This window comes from Lissotriton vulgaris, unplaced genomic scaffold (assembly GCF_964263255.1).
Source record: "Lissotriton vulgaris unplaced genomic scaffold, aLisVul1.2 SCAFFOLD_328, whole genome shotgun sequence".
Taxonomy (NCBI): Eukaryota; Metazoa; Chordata; class Amphibia; order Caudata; family Salamandridae; genus Lissotriton; species Lissotriton vulgaris.
This window is the reverse complement of record NW_028243607.1, coordinates 1,392,404-1,412,730: the sequence shown is the minus strand read 5'-3', so window position 1 is coordinate 1,412,730 and position 20,327 is coordinate 1,392,404. Positions and strand designations below refer to the sequence as shown.

Sequence of the window (20,327 nt, the reverse complement as noted above, 5' to 3'; positions counted from 1 at the left end):
GGTGGGATGCCTGGCTTTCACCCTGTGGATACCCTGCCGGGGTATTCTCACAGGGGAATACCAGGACGGGTTCCCTAAGCAAGCGCTTAGATACCGGGTCGGTGATTTGCGCTATATAAATACATGTACATTTACATTTACAAGATTGGAATGTTGAACGCTTCACTGAAGATAATGGCGTACTCCGGGCTTCTAATGGCTGGTAGAAGCCCAGTGCATCAACATTCCAATGTTTGTTCACAGCTATTGCTGTGAGCAAAGGCCTCACGGATCCCGGGGGAATTTAAACCCCCTTGGGCTCCGAGAGGCCTTTGCTTGTACTAATTAGAACATTCTGTCCTCTAGAGGCGTAATTTTCTCATCGGCTCAGAGCCCTCCTAGTGGGCTAAGCCTGCCATTAAAGGCCTGCTAAAACTTCTGGAGCGGGCCTTTAGTGGCCGGTAGAGCTGCTACATTGAGCTCTAAGGCTTTAATAGTGCTTGGAGGTTACAGCGTATAGTGACAGGAACTTTCCTCTCTGCAGAGGTAGTATGGTGCTCTAATCCCATTAAAAGATCTAGAACAGGGAACACAGAGCTTAATCAATCAATCAATCAATGAACTTGTAAAACGCGCTACTTACCTGTGAGGGTCTCAAGGTGCTAGGGGGGGTGCTGCTGCTGCTCGAAGAGCCAGGTCTTGAGGAGCCTTCTGAAGGTGAGCATGTCTTGGGTCTGCCGCAGATGGGTGGGGAGGGTGTTCCAGGTCTTGGCGGCGAGGAAGGAGAAGGTCTGCTGCCCGAGGTTGTTCGTTGGATGCGCGGGACGGCGGCAAGGGCGAGGCTGGCGGAGTGGAGCTGGCGGGCAGGGGTGTAGAAGTTGAGTCTGTTGTTCAGGTAGGCTGGTCCGGCGTTGTGGAGTGCTTTGTGTGCGTGAGAAGCTTGAAGGTGATCCTCTTGTTGACGGGGAGCCAGCGAAGGTCTCTCAGGTGGGAAGTGATGTGGCTGCGGCGGGGGACGGTGAGAATCAGTCGGGCGGAGGTGTTTTGGATGCGTTGTAATCGTCGCAGGTGTTTTGTCCGGGATTCCTGCGTAGAGTGCGTTGCCGTAGTCCAGCCTGCTGCTGACGAGGGCTTGTGTCACTGTTCTTCTTGTTTCGGTCAGGATCCACTTGTAGATCCTACGAAGCATGCGGAGGGTGTTGTAGCAGGAGGAGGAGATGCCTTTGACCTGTTTTGACATGGAGAGGGAGGAGTTGAGGACGAATCCTAGGTTGCATGCGTGGTCCGTAGGTGTTGGAGCTGCTCCCAGTGTGGTTGGCCACCAGGATTCGTCCCACGCAGATAGGGTGGGATCTAAGATGAGGACCTCCGTCTTGTCTGAGTTCAGATTCAGACGGCTGCTCCTCCTCCACTCGGCGACGGCCTTCATTCCCTCGTGGAGGTTGGTTTTGGCGGTGAGCGGGTCCTTGGTGAGGGAGAGAATGAGCTGGGTGTCATCGGCGTAGGAGATGATGTTCATGTCGTGCTGGCGGGCCACTTGTGCGAGGGGGGCCATGTAGACGTTGAAATGGGTCAGGCTGAGGGATGAGCCCTGGGGTACGCCGCAGATGATGTCGGTGGCTTCAGATTGGTAGGCGGGAGGAGGACTCTCTGGGATCTGCCGGAGAGGAAAGACGTGGTCCAGTCCAGGGCCTTCTTCTGGATTCCGGCTTCTTGGAGGCGTGTTCTTAGTGTTTGGTGGCAGACCGTGTCGAAAGCGGCTGACCGGTCCAGGAGGATGAGGGCTGAAGTTTCGCCGTTATCTAGCTGATGTCTGATGTAGTCTGTGGCGGCGATGAGGGTAGTCTCGGTGCTGTGGTTGCATCTGAATCCGGACTGGGATGGATCTAGGATGTTGTTGTCCTAGAGGTGGCGGGTCAGCTGTATGTTGGCGATTTTCTCGATGACCTTCGCCGGGAAGGGGAGAAGGGAGATGGGCCGGAGGTTCTTGAGGTCTTTGGGGTTTGCTTTGGGTTTCTTGAGGAGGGCGTTGATTTTGGCGTGCTTCCAGCTTTCTGGGATTGCCGCTTTGTCGAAGGAGAAGTTGGTGACCTTCCGCAGTGGGGTGCGATGGTTGCGTCAGCTTTGTTGAAGACGTGGTGTGGGCAGGGGTCTGATGGAGATCCTGAGTGGATGGAGTTCATGACCTTGAGTGGATGGAGTTCATGACCTTGCGTGTCTCTTCGTCGTTGACGTGGGACCAGGAGGTCAGCTGGTTGGTGCAGGTAGAGTTTGGGTTCGGTCTGTTGCGGACGGGGTGGATGAGGAGTTGAAGCTGTCGTGGATGTCGGTGATCTTGCGATGGAAGAAGGTGGCCAGTGAGTCGCACAGATCTTGCGAGGGTGGGATGCCGTTGGTGTTGGCGCTGGGGTTTGAGAGTTCCTTCACTATGTTGAAAAGTTCTTTGCTGTCGTGTGCGTTGTCCAGTCGGGCTTTGAAGGACGATCTCTTGGCTGTTCAGATGAGGTGGTGATGTCTACGGATGGCGTCCTTGTGGGCTGCGTGGCTGTCTGGTGTGCAGTCGTGGAGCCATTTCTTCTCCAGCTTCCAGCATGTTCGTTTGGAGGTCTGGAGTTCTTCGGTGAACCAGGCGGCTTTCTTGCTGGAGTGGTTGATGGAGGGTTTTTTGATCGGGCAAGGGTGTTGGCGCAGTCGTCGATCCATTGTCTGAAGTTTCGGGCGGCGGTGTCTGTGTCGGTGTGGTTGATGTCTGGGTTCTGGGCGAGGGTGGAGGTCAGCTGGTCTTCGGTGACTTTGCTCCAGCAGCAGCGAGGCAGCTGTTGGGTGCGGTGGTGCGTGGTTGGTTTCTTGAAGGTGAAGTGGATGCATCGGTGGTCGGTCCAGTGGAATTCGGTGGTGTGGTTGAAGGCAACGTGAGTGCTTGTGGAGAAGACGGGGTCGAGCGTGTGGCCGGCGGCGTGGGTGGGTTCGGTGACGAGCTGTAGGAGGCCGAGGTTGACAAGGTTGTCAATCAGGGTGGTGGAGTTGGCGTCGTTGTTGTTCTCGAGGTGGAAGTTCCCCGAGGAGGATGTAGTCCGTGGAGTCGATAGCGTGGGTGCTGGAGAGGTCGGCGATGGAGTAGCTGAAGAGGGCCAGGGGGGTCCAGGCGGTCTGTAGATGAGTGTTCCTCTGAGGGTGGTGTTGGGGTCGGTTTGGATCCGGAAGTGAAGGTGTTTGGCTTTGTTGAAGTATTAGTCTGCAAGGGTGTGGACCTGGAGGGTGGACTTGTGCACGATGGCTATTCCTCCTCCCATCCCGTTCTTGCGGTCTTGGTGGGTGATTTTGTAGCCGTCTGGGATGGCAATGGTGATGTCAGGTGCCGAGGAGTCGTTCCACCAGGTTTCGGTCAGGAAGGCAATGTCTGGGCCGGCGGTGTCGAGCAGGTACCAGAGCTCGACAGCGTGTTTGCGTGCGGAGCGGGTGTTGAGGAGTATGCAGCGGAGGTGGTTGGGTCCGGACCGTGGTGGTTGTCGCATGTGAAGTTGCAGGCGTGGCAGTAGAAGGGTCCGTGGGTGCGTTTTGGGGCGGCCTGGAAGCAGAGGTGGTCTCGGCCGGTGTTTAGGGCAAGGAGGGTGTTGGCGTCGTATCGGAGTCTGGTGTCTTGGCGTGCGGGGGGTCAAGGGGTTCTGGCGCTAGGCGCAGACCGGCGTCCGCGCATCCGCTACCATTTAAGGCGGGGAGGGAGGGAGGAGCAGCTGGGAGGAGGGAGAGGGGCGGCGAGGGTGCGTGGCCGCGGGGGACAGCGGCGGGAAAAAACGGGTCACAGAAGACAAAAGGGGGAGCAGGAGGGCGCAGATGGGCTACAACAGTGAAAATAACAGTGCAATAGAATACAGAGAATAAAAGCAGGCAGGAGGGAAAATAACAGTTAAGGACAGACCACAGTTAGATCGGCGATCCTGGGCACCTGAGGATCGAACACCCGCTAGGAGCGGTAGCAGCGGGGTGAACGCGCACTGGTAGTGCTGTTCAGCGGTAGGGGAGCGACCCGGCCCGCAAGAAGTGACAGGGACTGCATATTTATTGATCCAAGGTTCTAGAGCACAAATGAAGGGGTTTAAAGTTGTAGGTATTGTGTGCTAATCCCACCAAGGTCCTAGAGCAGTGATGATGGTGATTACAGTGTTAGCGGTTGTGTCCTAATCCCACCAAGATTCTAGAGCAGTGATTGATAGTGAATACATAGTTAGTGGTTGTGTGCTAATCCCACCAAGGTTCTAGTGCTGTGATGACTGTGATTACAGTGTTAGCGGTCGTGTGCTAGTCCCTTCAAAGTTCTAGAGAAGTGATGACTGTGATGATAGTGGCAGTGATAGTGTGCCTGTCTTTCTCTCTAGTGAGGGTATGTGGCCAGAGCTCTCCAAAAGTACTGCAGCTTTCTATCATTTATCATTGCTGTTAATAAAATAGATATTTTCCACATTGATGGTGTGCAGGGTGACAACCCTAGAAGGATGAAAAGATGAGTTTGCCTTGCTGAAATTCACAGTTGTGTTACATGTTATGTTATGTTATGTTATGTTATGTTATTTATTCTTTTGTATAGCGCACAGCTACTCAAAAAGAGTGTCCCGGCGCTTTAGGAGAAGGAATGCTGCAACATAATAACATAACACTGTAACAGAAAAAGGACAGAAGGTCAACCGGGCAATACACAAGAAACGGGCTACTGGACAAACAGCCAGGTTTTAAGGCCTTTTCTAAAGGCAAGTAGGCTAGTAGCTCCCCGCAAAGTGAGTGGCAGAGAGTTCCACAACTGTGGCGCCAGTAGTCCAAAAGAGCGGCCTCCCAGGCGAGCTCTCTTCACACGCGGGACAACCGCCAAGAGCAGGGATTCCGACCTCAAAGCGCGAGTCGGATGATAGAAGGCCAGTCTCTTTTGAAGATATTTAGCTCCCACCCCCCGTGAAGGGCCTTATAGGCCAGAGTCAAAGCCTTAAAGGCGATCCGCTTCCGTATTGGGAGCCAATGCAAGGTTTTCAACAGGGCCGAAGCACTGGCCCGTCTATTTAAACCAAAAAATTGCTCTCGCGGCAGCGTTTTGCACCACTTGGAGCCGCTGCAGCAGATACTCTGGCAGGCCCAGGTAAAGAATGTTAGAATAATCTAACCTGGACCCGATGAGAGCCTGCACTGTCAGTTTCCTATGCTCCTCAGACAGCAAGGGGAGAAACCTCCGCAGCATCCTAAGGATGCCGAAGCAAGTGCCCGACACCCCGAGGATCTGGGATTTCAACGTTAACCCCTTATCCATCTTGACCCCCAAATTCTTGGCGATTTGGGAGGAACAAGAAGGAGGGAACATATTAATAGGCCACCAGGTCCGCCAGTCTGGCTCTGTGTCACACCCAAAGAAGAGTACCTCGGACTTGTCGGAATTGCACTTGAGGCTGTTCAGTTGGAACCATTGAAAAACAGCCCCAAGGCAATCCCGGATACTCTCCCCGTCAAAGTCTCCTCCTCTCTTACATGAGAAGAGGAGCTGGGTGTCGTCGGCATAGGATACGATCTGGGCCCCATACGACTCCGCCAACGCCGCCAGCGGGGTCATGAAGATGTTAAAGAGGGTCGGGCTCAGAATCGAGCCCTGTGGGACCCCGACTCCCAGCGGCGGCATCACAGCGGAATCTGGCGAGGCCCAGACCGTTTGCCGGCGGCCGGCTAGAAAAGAGGAAAACCAATCAAGCACCGTCCCCCGCAGACCATTCTCCCAAAGTCTTACGAGAAGGCCATCATGGGGGACGGTGTCGAAAGCCGCCGACAAGTCCAACATCACCAGCATGGCTTTGCCCCCAAAGTCCAGAACCCCTTTAATGGTTTCCGAAACCATTAAAGGGATTCTGGACTGTCATGTCAGACAGATGCCAGCATTTAGATGGGTTTGTGCTTTAAAGTTCTGGTACAGTGATGATAGAGTTTGCAGTAACAGAGGTTGTGTGCTAATCCCTCCAAAGTTGTAGTGGAATAGTGACAAGGTTTACACTGGCTGTAATTGGGTGTGGTGTTGCGTGTTCTGACAGGACTACACTTGAGACCCAGTTGAGAAGGTATTTATTAAGTATATACTCTAGACCCCACCAGGAGCATATGTAGCCCCTTAGTCAGCCCTGCTCTCACTAAGTTTACCGCCGATCCTAGAAGACCCACAACGAGGCTCTCCATTACATCACATGAAGCACGCTGGTCTCACTCAGCTATCTGCCTTAGAACACCCACTTTCTGGCATAAGATAGTAAAGTCACTTTTGGATATTGTTAGAGCTTTGACTGTTGTGTATGAACAGTAACTCACACCAAGCACTAGATCACAGGCGCTGCCCTTAATACTGAATCTTATTTCAAATACAGGTCTTCTGTGATATTTATCCTTTGTTCCTGTAAGATATCACTACTCTTTAATACAAAGATGATTTTTGTGTTATTACAGGTGTAATAATGTGATGATTCAGTGCCCAGAGGCGGTGAAGAGTTATAAAGGTAAATATCATTGTGATGATTAGCTCTGTATGTTACTGTTCATAAAATCGTGTGGTATGTATGCATTGGGTTGGTATGGTATTGTATATGATTCAATGGGATGGCATGGTATGAGAGGGTATGACATTTTATGGTGGGATGGTATGGTATGGTATGTTACAAGATGGGATGGTGATATAGTATGGGATAGTATGTTATGGTATGATAGAATGGGATAGTGTGCTATGGTTTTTTATGGTATGATTGAATGGGATGGGAAGGTATGGTGTCATGTGGTGTGGTATGTTATGATATGGTATGATGGTATTGTATGACATGGTATGGTATGGCAATGTATGGTAGTGTATGGCATGGAATGGTAAAGGCAATGTGTGGTAAAGACATTTTTGTGAATGCTGCTTCCCACTGCCTGATGTAGTATTGTGTGTTGTGCAGTGTGGTGTTCTGTATAGTGTGCCATCCAGTGTAGTCTAGTACAGTGTACCTAATATAAGTCATGTCTAATATGATGTGCTTTGTTGCACAGTTTGCTGTCTATTACAGACTTCTGGCATGTGAGCTGTGCTTTTTGGCTCTCTGCACCATCAGTAGGCTTTTTAATAAAGTTTGCTGGTTTGTGCAGTGTGCAGTTTAATACAGAATGCTATTCAGTACAGTGTATCGGCTAGAACAGTGTGCCACAGTATTCTGTCTAGTGCAGTGTGCCTTCTAGTGCAGGGTGCAGATTCCTGTATGCTCCCTGCCTAGTACAGTATACCACCAAGTTCAGTAGGGTCACTGGTGCAGTATACTGTCCACTACAGTGTTCTGTGCATTTCAATTTGGCTTCCAGTACGATGTGCCATCTAGTACATTATTGTCTGTTGCACTGTGCTGCCTAGAGCAATGTCCCTTCTAGTACAGTGCACCTTCTAGTGCATAGTGACTTTTTAGTACATTGTGCCTTCCGTACAGTGTGCTTGTTGGAACCTAATGTTGTCAGGTCACCTAGGGTAGCCTGGCCTAGTGCAAGACAATATCAATAGAGGCACATGTGTAAAGGTTGCAAACCACCCAGCAGTAATTCAAGGCAATATCACTCAAAAATGACGCTACACCAATCTTTGTGTAAAAATACGAGCTGCTTTATAAAAAATATTCTTTGCTCTTTTGTCTATTATTTATCTTTAGATAGTACAGATCATTACATTACATTCAAACAGTAGAATTATGAATTTCTTCAAAGTTACCAAGATATTTCACTATTCAACTTCCCAGCTTATCAACACATCACATTGGTCTCTAGGGAGCAGTGTCTCAATCTTCAGCACGGAAACATTCATAGGATTTACTTCCTTTTCAATCCCCAGGTACCTTAGCTATGGGGTCTCCAGGTTAACAAAGCCAACTCTTACAGCAACACTGCAATTCCCTCCTTCCCCCCAATGGATTCTCTGTCAGACGGTTTCCTGTGGACAAACTCTCTCTAGATGGAAGTAAACAGATTTGTTAGGACCACTTTCCCATATCTGATTTTTAGCAGGTGAACACAATATCTACTGAGTGAGCCTTAGGTTTAACAAGTTCGTTTTGACAATTCTCTAAGGTACCACAGGCATTCTACCCAGGCTGCTCCCTAGTAAAGTTAACAGTGTTCTTTAGTTGACCTTCCTCAGCTCTGAAACTTCCTCTTACTCTGTCTCTTTTGAACTCTGCAAAGGAAATCCTTTGGGATACCAGAATTGAACTTTCACCCCGCGTTCCAGTGCTTCTAGACGCTTAGAGGAATGAAAATGGAGGGAAAGTCTAAGCACATCGCAATCTCCCCCACTCCCCTTACTTGCGTTGGTAGACGTGCCTCACTCTCCGGCCTACGCTACCTCTTCTGGGGCCTCAGCTGATCTCTCCCAGAGCGTACCTCTGGGCTGGTTTCCAGATTGCACCAGCCAGCCCCGTGAGGAATTCGCGCTAAACTCGCGCTCCGTGTGGGGCCCGCTCTCCGCCTCGATCTGCCTCAGTTGATTCACTCTCTGGCAGCGCTCCTGCGCACGCGCGAGAGAGTAGCGGCTCAGCGCGGCAGCTGCTCCCCTCGACAGCGCGGGTAGTGGCTCACCTCTGGGCCTGCTCGGTCCTAGGCCCCTCCTGACAGGACAGTGATCACCGCCGAGAGTCTGTGCAGAAGCGCGCCGCCCAAACACAGTCAGCGCTACACTCCGCTTCACATCAACTTCGCGCTGGCGCCTGTTCTCCCACCTCAGATTCCACAGGTGAGAAGAGGTGACTCTGGCTGCGCTCACTCCCACAAGCAATGGGGTCCCGGTTTTACACCAAGGAGGAACTAATCAGGGGTGAAGTTCCACGCTCCAAGGCACCAATCCTCTAACTCCTGTAAATTGCTCTATCCCTTCCTACTGGACAAGGGTGGGTAAAGACTTGGTTTCACACCTCACACCCTCCTGGGCTAGAGTCCCCCTGTCCAGGGTCAGCAGGATGAAGCCAACTGGGTCAGACCTAAAGAGGTGGACGGGGGGGGTGAATCCTAAAAGGGGCAACCCTTAAGAGGCAAGCTACCCTGTGAAGATCCTACCCCCTACCAGACCCTTAGCCTATACTCCAGCTGCTCCTCACTAACAAGACAAGATGGCTGACCAGCATTCCGCCTTATATAGGCTGACCCTCAAAGGTCCAGAAGGGACCAGAAGGTTCTGGAATGCCCTACTCTATCCTATGGGACAGGTTCCAGGTATGACAGTTGTGACAGTTGGTAGCCACCATTTTGTGACTCCAAGGAAATTCCTGTCAGGGAAGGCCTCTAGGCCTGAGGTGAAAAACTATGAGGGCGAAAGAGCACCTTTCCCCTAGACCAACACCATAAAAATCTAGTGGACACAAAAATAAATAAATAAGGGTATGAGGTGCAAAAAGGGAACAAAATAAATAATAAATTGGAGGAACTACGCAAAGGGCCAGACAGGTCTAACACGCGTCCCCCCCCAGCTGAAAGTGGGGAGAGCTACCCAACCCCTTGGGAGTCCTCATCACTAAGGCGGAAATACCTGGAGAGACCGTCTGCATTGGCGTGGTCCACTCCAGGCCGATGTTCCACCCGGAAGTCCATTCCCTGTAGGGAGATGGACCACCTCAACAGCTTGGGATTCTCCCCCTTCATCTGCATCAGCCAACGAAGGGGTCGGTGGTCAGTCTGAACCAGGAAGTGTGAGCCAAACAGGTATGGCCGCAGCTTCTTCAGAGCCCACACCACCGCGAAAGCTTCCATCTCAATTGCACTCCACTTTTGTTCCCGGGGAAGCAGTCTCCTGGATAAGAAGACTACAGGCTGATCCAGGCCCTCTTCATTCAGTTGCGATAACACTGCCCCAATGCCATGATCTGATGCATCTGTCTGGACAATGAACTCCTTGGAGAAGTCTGGGGCCCTCAGGACCGGTGCTGCACACATTGCCTGCTTCAGTTTTTCAAAAGCTTGCTGACAAGCCTCCGTCCAAACTACCTGTCGAGGTTGTTTCTTTGAGGTGAGCTCTGTGAGGGGCGCTACAATAGTGCCATACCCCTTCACAAAGCGACGGTAATAGCCTGTGAGGCCCAGGAAAGCTCGGACCTCAGTCTGTGTCTTGGGGGGTTCCCAGGCCATGATTGCCTCAATCTTTGCCTGCAGGGGCTGCACTGTCCCCCTACCCACCAAGTGTACAAGGTACACAACCGACCCCTGCCCAATATGACATTTGCTGGCCTTGATTGTCAAGCCAGCTTGTTTCAGGGCCTGGAGAACTGCTTGCAAATGCTGCAAATGGTCCTCCCAACTGCTACTGAAGACAGCAATGTCATCCAGATAAGCAGCGGAGAAACTCTCCATTCCGGAGAGGACCTGATTCACCAGCCGCTGAAAAGTGGCAGGGGCATTTTTGAGCCCAAAAGGCATCACACAAAATTGGAAGTGTCCCTCAGGCGTGGAGAAGGCTGACCTTTCCTTTGCTCCATCTGTCAAGGAGATCTGCCAGTACCCTGAAGTGAGGTCAAAGGTACTTAGGTATTGGGCAGCTCCTAGCCGGTCAATTAACTCATCCGCCCTAGGGATCGGATGGGCATCAGTTTTTGTAACTGAGTTCAGTCCCCGGTAATCCACACAGAACCTCAGTTCTGGCGTGGTGCCCGGTGGAGCGGCTTTTGGCACTAGCACCACCGGACTGGACCAAGGGCTGTTGGAAGGTTCTATAACTCCTAGCTCTAGCATCTTGGCAACCTCTCCATGGATGCTAGCCTTCACCTTGTCGGACAGCCGATAGGTCTTTGACTTCACTGGTGGGCTGTCCCCTGTGTCCACATCATGGGTACACAGGTGAGTCCTTCCCGGGACAAGGGAGAACAACGTAGAGTACTGCTCCAGTATCTGGTGACAGTCTTCCCGCTGTTCAGGAGTTAGGGTGGGAGAGAGAATCACTCCCTCCACTGACCCATCCTTTTCTTGAGACGAGAACAAGTCTGGGAGAGGTTCGCTTTCCGTTTCCTCTCCCCCATCAGTCACCATCATTAAGATGACCTCGGGCCTCTCATGGTGGGGTTTGAGTCGGTTGGCATGAAGCACCCATAGGGGCTGTCGTGGGGTCTTAAGGTCCACCAGGTATGTGGCCTTACCCTTCTTCTCCAACACCTCAAAGGGGCCTGTCCAGCGATCCTGGAGGGCACTAAGCTCTCCAGGCTCCATCACCCACACTTTCTGGCCAGGCTCCAATTCCACCTGGTGAGCATTGTGGTCATACCACTCTTTCATGACTGCCTGGCTGGCCTCCAAGTTGTCAGAAGCTTGCTTCCACAACTTCGCCATTTGGCTCCTGAAGGCCAGCATGTAGCTCACCACATCCTGGGGGAGTTTCCTGGGAGACTTTTCCCAACCATCCTTCACCAGGCTGAGAGGACCGCGTACAGGGTGCCCATACAGATGTTCGAAGGGGCTGAAGCCCACTCCCTTCTGTGGCACTTCCCTGTAGGAGAATAGCAAACAGGGTAGGAGGACGTCCCATTTCCTCCGCAGGCTTTCAGGCAGACTTCTGATCATGCCCTTCAAGGTCTTGTTGAACCTTTCCACCAGTCCATTTGACTGGGGGTGATAAGGAGTGGTGAACCGGTAGGTCACTCCACACTCATTCCACATTGCCCGCATGTAAGCTGACATAAAGTTGGTCCCCCTGTCAGACACAACTTCTTTGGGGAAACCCACTCGGGTAAAGATCCCCATTAGGGCCCTAGCCACCACAGGTGCAGTGACAGTCCTCAGAGGAATTGCCACTGGGTACCGTGTGGCATGATCCACCAGAACCAGGATAAACCTGTGACCAGCTGTTGTCGGTGGATCCAATGGCCCTACAATGTCGATGCCCACCCTTTCAAAGGGGGTGCTAACGACTGGAAGTGGTTCCAGGGGAGCTTTCAGCTTCACCCCTGTTTTCCCACTGGCCTGGCAGGATACACATGTCCGACAGTAGGTGTTGGACGCCACTTTCATCTGAGGCCAGTAAAAGTGGAGGACAAGCCGAGCAAAGGTCTTGTCCTGACCTAAGTGTCCTGCCAAGGGTATAGCATGAGCCAATTCCAGCAGAAAGGCTCGGTATCGTTGCGGGACTACCAAGGCCCTTGATGAACCAGGTAAGGGTACCTTGGGTTCACTGTAGAGGAGTCCATCCTCCCAGTAAATGTGGTAGTGTCCCGCATCGTCACCTGCTGCCTGGGCTTCAGCCTGTCGCCTCAGTCCCTCAAGGGTAGGGCACTCCCTCTGACCCTTACAGAATTCCTCTCTGGTAGGGACTCCCTCCACATGCCACTCAGCAGGGATGGGTAGGTCCTCCAGAGAGACTACTTCCCCCTCCACGGACTCCTGGTCCACCACCGCCGGTGGCCGATCTGTCACATGGGGTGTGGAAGCCGAACCAGGCTCTTCCTGTCTTCGGGTCTGTCCCTTCTTGGCAGCGGGTTGGGCCATTGTTCCAGGCTCCAACCCAGGCGAACTCCCTCTCCGGGCAGTCGCAGACCTTGTGCTCACACAGGCCCAGTCAGGTGTACCCAGCATCGCAGAGTGCGTCCGGTATTCCACCTCTCTCCAAGCGTTGTGCTCAATATCATTCCCCAGCAGACAATCAACTGGCACGGCAGGGCTTACGGCAACTCGAAGTGAACCTGCAACCCCTTCCCACTCAAAGGGAACCTCAGCCACGGGATAGTGGCCCATTCTGCCGTCAGCCATCGCTGCGGGGTGGAGTACATTGGGAACCACCTGCTCTGAAGACACCAGTTGACTTCTCACCATAGTCATACTGGCTCCTGTATCTCTCAGAGCCTCCCCTCTCCGGCCATTGATGGTGATCCATTGCCCATACTTAACAGTATTTGGGGGCACCTGGATCTTTGGAACCATCTCCCGTTCTCCCAGGGACACTAAGGTGACACCCGCCCACTCACCCCCCTTATCTAAGGGTACCTCCTCCCCGAGCACTACACTAGCTACTCCCCGGGGTTTTCCTCCGGTGGGAGGGGGTGGTCTCTTTGGGCATCTGACATCTCCCTTATAATGTCCAACACCACCACACTCGAAGCAGTGGAGAACCCTTGGCTGCTGGCTTTGGCCAGGATTAGGGTTTTTGGGCGGGTTTGCCTTAGGGGTGAAACCTGTTCCCTTTCCCTGGAAATTGTTTTGGGGACCTTTAGAGAACTCCCGCTTTTTATCTCCCCCCTCCTTCTTCTGAGGGGCGCCCTGTCCGGCCTTTTGGGAATCCCCTCCAGTCCCCTTTGAGGACACCCGGGTACTTGCCCAGATGTCCGCCTCCTCTGCAAGCTTCCGGGGATTGGTCAGCTTGCTGTCCACCAGGTGTTGGCGCAGCTCGGGAAAGCATTTCTCGAGTAGGTGCTCTTTCAAAAATAGATCATACAACCCCTCATAATCCTTCACCTCACTGCCCTTTACCCAGCCCTCCAATGCCTTTCTTGCATAATCAAGGAAGTCCACCCAGTTCTGGGTGCTTAACTTGTGGCTCCCCTGAACTTCTGGCGATACCTTTCTGGGGTTAGCCCAAACTTCCTGACCAATGCTAGCTTCATGGTGGGGTAGTTGGTCTGCTCCTCTGGTTCCAAGGCCAGCAAGGTGTCCCGACCAGTAGGAGGCATGTACTTATACAAACCACCCCCCCAGTGCTTCTCCTGCACCCCATGGGCTCTTAAGGAGACCTCATAGGCAGCCAACCATTTGGCTATATCATCCCCTTGACTATAGCTAGCAATTAGGTCTTAAGCAAATAGGGTCTGGACTCCCTGGCTGTTTCTCTGGATTCGCTGCCACCATTCATAACAGGAGAGGATCCCCGTTGCAGGGTCTGGAGTTCTAACTCTTTCAACCTGAATTCATGAGCCATCCTCCGCTCTTCCTTCTCCTGCTCCAGCTTAGCCAACTCCTATTTTAATTGCCTCATTTCCCTCCTGTCAGTGAGCTCTGCTTCGGTCAAGCTTCCCCCGGAGACACTACTGCCCCTCCTAGAGTAGGACACTGGTCCTGGGAGTAGGTTTTCCACCTCAGGGTGGAATAATCCCTCTACCTCTATGACCGTGTCCCGGTCTGTCCCTTCATCCTCCTCCTTCCCTTCTCTGTGTGCTTCCACCCAAGCCCTTAAACTGGTCTGGAGTTCCCCCTTCCTGGCACCATGCTTAAAAAATACCCCCATTTGTTGACAGAAATCTTTTAGCTGGGCCACAGAATAAGTGTCGTTTTTCCAGTGCAAATTCCATTTTGCAGAAGGCAATTCAAAGTTAGACACACAAGGAAAATTGAGTTACAAGGGCAACCTGAAGCTACCTCCACCCCACCACCAGGAACACATTTGGAAAAAACAAAAATAAAAATTAGGAGGGCCGCTAGGAGAAAACTCCAGGTGTAGGCTAGTGGATTACACTCAATTACTGCAGAGTAGTCGCAACCACAGTCAAGATCCCACCGCTAGACATCAACTTGTTGGAACCTAATGTTGTCAGGTCACCTAGGGTAGCCTGGCCTAGTGCAAGACAATATCAATAGAGGCACATGTGTAAAGGTTGCAAACCACCCAGCAGTAATTCAAGGCAATATCACTCAAAAATGACGCTACACCAATCTTTGTGTAAAAATACGAGCTGCTTTATAAAAATATTCTTTGCTCTTTTGTCTATTATTTATCTTTAGATAGTACAGATCATTACATTACATTCAAACAGTAGAATTATGAATTTCTTCAAAGTTACCAAGATATTTCACTATTCAACTTCCCAGCTTATCAACACATCACATTGGTCTCTAGGGAGCAGTGTCTCAATCTTCAGCACGGAAACATTCATAGGAATTACTTCCTTTTCAATCCCCAGGTACCTTAGCTATGGGGTCTCCAGGTTAACAAAGCCAACTCTTACAGCAACACTGCAATTCCCTCCTTCCCCCCAATGGATTCTCTGTCAGACGGTTTCCTGTGGACAAACTCTCTCTAGATGGAAGTAAACAGATTTGTTAGGACCACTTTCCCATATCTGATTTTTAGCAGGTGAACACAATATCTACTGAGTGAGCCTTAGGTTTAACAAGTTCGTTTTGACAATTCTCTAAGGTACCACAGGCATTCTACCCAGGCTGCTCCCTAGTAAAGTTAACAGTGTTCTTTAGTTGACCTTCCTCAGCTCTGAAACTTCCTCTTACTCTGTCTCTTTTGAACTCTGCAAAGGAAATCCTTTGGGATACCAGAATTGAACTTTCACCCCGCGTTCCAGTGCTTCTAGACGCTTAGAGGAATGAAAATGGAGGGAAAGTCTAAGCACATCGCAATCTCCCCCACTCCCCTTACTTGCGTTGGTAGACGTGCCTCACTCTCCGGCCTACGCTACCTCTTCTGGGGCCTCAGCTGATCTCTCCCAGCGCGTACCTCGGGGCTGGTTTCCAGATTGCACCAGCCAGCCCCGTGAGGAATTCGCGCTAAATGCGCGCTCCGTGTGGGGCCCGCTCTCCGCCTCGATCTGCCTCAGTTGATTCACTCTCTGGCAGCGCTCCTGCGCACGCGTGAGAGAGTAGCGGCTCAGAGCGGCAGCTGCTCCCCTCGACAGCGCGGGTAGTGGCTCACCTCTGGGCCTGCTCGGTCCTAGGCCCCTCCTGACAGGACAGTGATCACCGCCGAGAGTCTGTGCAGAAGCGCGCCGCCCAAACACAGTCAGAGCTACACAGTGATCACCGCCGAGAGTCTGTGCAGAAGCGCGCCGCCCAAACACAGTCAGCGCTACACTCCGCTTCACATCAACTTCGCTGTGGCGCCTGTTCTCCCACCTCAGATTCCACAGGTGAGAAGAGGTGACTCTGGCTGTGCTCACTCCCACAAGCAATGGGGTCCCGGTTTTACACCAAGGAGGAACTAATCAGGGGTGAAGTTCCACGCTCCAAGGCACCAATCCTCTAACTCCTGCAAATTGCTCTATCCCTTCCTACTGGACAAGGGTGGGTAAAGACTTGGTTTCACACCTCACACCCTCCTGGGCTAGAGTCCCCCTGTCCAGGGTCAGCAGGATGAAGCTAACTGGGTCAGACCTAAAGAGGTGGACGGGGGGGGGGTGAATCCTAAAAGGGGCAACCCTTAAGAGGCAAGCTACCCTGTGAAGATCCTACCCCCTACCAGACCCTTAGCCTATACTCCAGCTGCTCCTCACTAACAAGACAAGATGGCTGACCAGCATTCCGCCTTATATAGGCTGACCCTCAAAGGTCCAGAAGGGACCAGAAGGTTCTGGAATGCCCTACTCTATCCTATGGGAAAGGTTCCAGGTATGACAGTTGGTAGCCACCATTTTGTGACTCCAAGGAAATTCCTGTCAGGGAAGGCCTCTAGGCCTGAGGTGAAAAACTATGAGGGCGAAAGAGCACCTATCCCCTAGACCAACACCATAAAACTCTAGTGGACACAAAAATAAATAAATAAGGGTATGAGGGGCAAAAAGGGAACAAAATAAATAATAAATTGGAGGGACTACGCAAAGGGCCAGACAGGTCTAACAGTGCTGTACTAACTTCCTAGCACTTTATGATGTTTAGTGCAGTTTGCTGTCTGGTACTAACATCTAGAACATTCTGTTATGTAGAGTGTTTTTTCTAGCTCTGAATGCTATCCATTACAATTTATTATCTGATACAGAATTCCATTCAGTGTAGTGAGCTCACTAGTGCTGTGCACAGTGTGCTACTAGTACAGTGTGCAATCTAGCACTGTTTGATATTTAGTACAGTGTTCTTTGTAGTGCAGTGTACACCTCACTATCCAGTGCAATGTGCTGTCTAGCTCTGTGTTTGGCTAATGCCAAGGTATGGTCCTGTGCAGTTTACCACATAATACAGTGTGCAACTTGTAACTGTGTTGTGTCTGGTGTAGTATGTTGTCTAGTATAGTGTGTGTTGTAGTAAAGTATACTCTGTAGTGCTGTGTTTCATAGTTTAGTATCCTCTGTAGGGTACAGTGCTGTTAAAGCAGTGTTCTACCTTTAGTTGTGTGCTCTGTAGTGCAGTGGGCTGTGGCGACTAGTATAGTATTATTTCTAGTACAGTTTACATTGTAGGACAGATTCTGCGTCTAGTCCTACCTTTGTGTTTCTGCTCCTGACACCAGACCTCGTGGAAGTCGGAGAGCTGGTGTGGGAAGCAGAGCTTGCTGCGCCGAGGACCAAGCGTGGGGGAGTTCTTGGGAAGGGGGCCTGAGGGCTTTTGAGGGGGTGAGGTGGCCAGATCTGTGGCACCATCCCCGTCACAAAGCATCGCACCCACAAACCTTCTTTTCTTTGAGGTAAGGGGTCAGAAGCCGCTTCGCTTGGCCGAGATGTGGTGTCGGCCGAGAGGGAACGAGTCTTGCTGCCTGCCATCACCTGTTTGCTGTGCTGTGTTCGTGTCACTGCACCGACCTCCACACCCGTACCCCACCTGTTCACCCCGCCCCCCTCACCCTCTCGCTAGCCATTTGCCAGATCGTCCCTGAGCAGACGACTACTTTATATCCCATAAAGAAGACCAAGTGGAGTCACAGAACATTCCAGAAAGGCTGCCGCGGCAAGTGAGGTACAACAGCGTGAGTATTGTATTGTATTGTATTGTATTGTATTGTATTGTATTGTATTGTATGCAGTATTTATAGAGCGCAGCTATCACCCAACGGGTATCTTGGCGCCATAGTACGTGAACCTCGTCAAGCAGTGGGGAAAGAGCAGCGTGAGCTAAATGGCAGTTCCAGCCTGCCAGGCACGGGAAATAGCCATGTATGATCTAAAACTAATATGGCAGTTCCAGCCTATCAGGCTCTGGGAAACAACCATGTTTTGATCTTCTCCCTAAACTGAAGAAGGTCCTGTAGCTGTCTTAAGTTCTAAAGGAAGGCTGTTCCAAAGCTTGGTGGCGGCCGAGTTGAATGCCCTGCCTCCTGACCTGGCTCTTCGAATTTTCGGAACTTTCACCAGACAGGCAGTAGCAGAGCGAAGGTACCTTGTCGGAGTGTACCATACAAAAGTCTCTTGAAGGTCCAAGGCCATGAAGGGCTTTAAAGACCAGACACAGACACTTAAACTGGACTCTCTGCATTATAGGCAGCCAGTGAAGTTCTGCAATGGCCAGTAAGCCTGACGAACGTCGTGGTTTCATCAATGCCAGTTTGGCCGCCACATTTTGGACTTGTAGTAGTCCAGTCTACTGAGAATGATGCTACCAACAATCAATGCTCTTGTGATCTGTGGCAGCAGCGGAAGAATCTTCCTTAATGCTCTGATCAAATAAAAGCAGTTCCCCTCCACCTTGTTTACATGCGTTTCCATGGTTAAATTCATGTCAAACATCACTCCCAGATTCCGTACTACTTTAGCCGGAACCAAAGCAAACGTGTTAGAAGAAGGCCAGAAATTGTCTGGAAAAGGGGAAGGAATCCTCCCCACCGTGCAGTATAAGACTTCAGTCTTATCTGAATTAAATTGAAGTGAGTTGGTTCTTAACCAATGGGCAGTGTCCTGCATACAGTCGTGAAAAGTTGCCAGAGAGATAGACTGATTACCCTATAGAGAGAAAAGAAGTTGGGTGTTGTCGGCATAATTCACCACTTTCACACCATGCACCTTTATGATTCCAATCAAGGGTCTCATGTAGATGTTAAAAATAATAGGGCTTATCGCCGAGCCCTGAGGAACGCCATGGTGGATCTTGGAGAATTTAGACTGATACGGATGAGGAAAACCGCCTGACAACTGTCAGATAAATACGAGCGAAGCCACTCTAGGGCCGTCCCTGACACCCCGGATTCTTCCAACCTGGTCAGCAGAATGCAGTGGTTGACCGTATCGAAAGCGGCAGACAGGTCAAGCAATATAAGAATGCCCGATTGTCCCCTGTCTGCCTGCAGAGTGAGCTCAGTGAGAGATGAGCACAGTGTCGGCGTTAGAATCAACACCCCAGGATGGTGTCAGAGTGATGCAAAGGCACGGGCTGGGCCCAGGTGCGGCTTGCATCACTTTGCGTGCTCCCCCACATGCCTATTCGCATCTTTGTCCGTAGCACGTTCACGTCAGCATCTTAGCGCCGCAGCAGGTGGAGAAACTGCAACACGACTAATTAAATCATCAGTTTACCAGGAAGCAAGCATCATAGAGCCGGTTTCAGGGTATTATCCCTCATCAGCCAGGCTAGCTTGAATCCAGTGGCACAGTGAGCAAGGGACCCACGTTTGGGCATACCCTTGGCCACTTAGGGCGGGCATAGCCACCACAAGATGATGGAGGGAGTGCTGAAACGTTTCAACCACTCACCCCAGTCACAGATCTAGGTTTAATCCATCTTTCTTTTGCTCACTATGCCACCCCAGTTTGGACCCAGTCATATGCAAATCAGTCTTGACTGTGTTCCTCATGGGAACAGTCCAGCCTGTTGTGCTTGCTTAGTGGGTTATGCATCATGTGTGGTGTGGTGTAGTATGCTTCATGTGTGGTAGTGGGGTGTAGTGTAGCATGCTTCATGTGTGGTAGTGTGGTGTAGTGTAGTATGTCGTAGTGTGGTGTTGTGTAGTTTGGTTTATGTGTGGTGTAGTTTAGTATGCTTCATGTGTGGTTGTGTAGTTTTTTTACATGTGTGGTAGTTACAATGCGGATTACATGTGTGGTAGTTACAATGCGGATTGTGTCATGTGTAGTAGTGATGCCAAGTGAGGTGTAGTGTAATGTGGTACATGTATTGTACAGTGTAGTAACCTTCATGTGTGGTACTGTGGTGTTGTATAATATGCATCATGTGTGTTGTAGTGTAGTGTACGTCATGTGTGGTAATTTGATGTAGTGTAAGTTGCTTCATGTGTGGTAGTGTGATGTAGTGCAGTAACCTTCATGTGTAGTAGTGTAGTGTAGTATGTGTCATGTGTGGTAATGTAGTGTAGTGTAGTTTGGCTATAGAGAAAGAAAGGGAAGGCCAGAGGGATTCTTAGAGGAGCTGTCCTCCTAACCGCGTAAACATGAAAATCGGCCTACTCTGAGCTAGAAAACACAAGTGAAACCTCTAAGAGGTCTCAAAAGCACACTTCTTTTATTAGTGTAACCTTCACCCACCTGGCTACTACAAGCGATAGATATGGGAGCACTTGAGTGGTAAATACCAAATGAATGATGGAATAGGAGTAGGAGCGGGTTGGAGGTGCAGACTTAAGACTTTTTTTAAAAACTGCCTGCTAGAGAAAACTATGCTGTATTTACGGTTAAAATGCACCAGGTTTCTGTATAGTTTACTTGTTTCAAGCAACTCTTCCCAGTGGCCATCTTAAAGATCAAGGAATTAAA

The 20,327-nt window shown here is 50.9% G+C and overlaps 1 protein-coding gene across 1 annotated transcript in view; it reads left to right on the top strand.

The window, feature by feature from the left end:
• The window catches only part of LOC147668286 (E3 ubiquitin-protein ligase TRIM39-like), a 183,137-nt gene that overhangs the window by 144,363 nt on the left and 18,447 nt on the right, over positions 1–20,327 (top strand). The window contains exon 5 of the mRNA XM_086948640.1: positions 6,445–6,494. Within this exon, the coding sequence (XP_086804766.1) occupies positions 6,445–6,494 (50 nt within the window). The remainder of the gene's footprint in view (positions 1–6,444; positions 6,495–20,327) is intronic.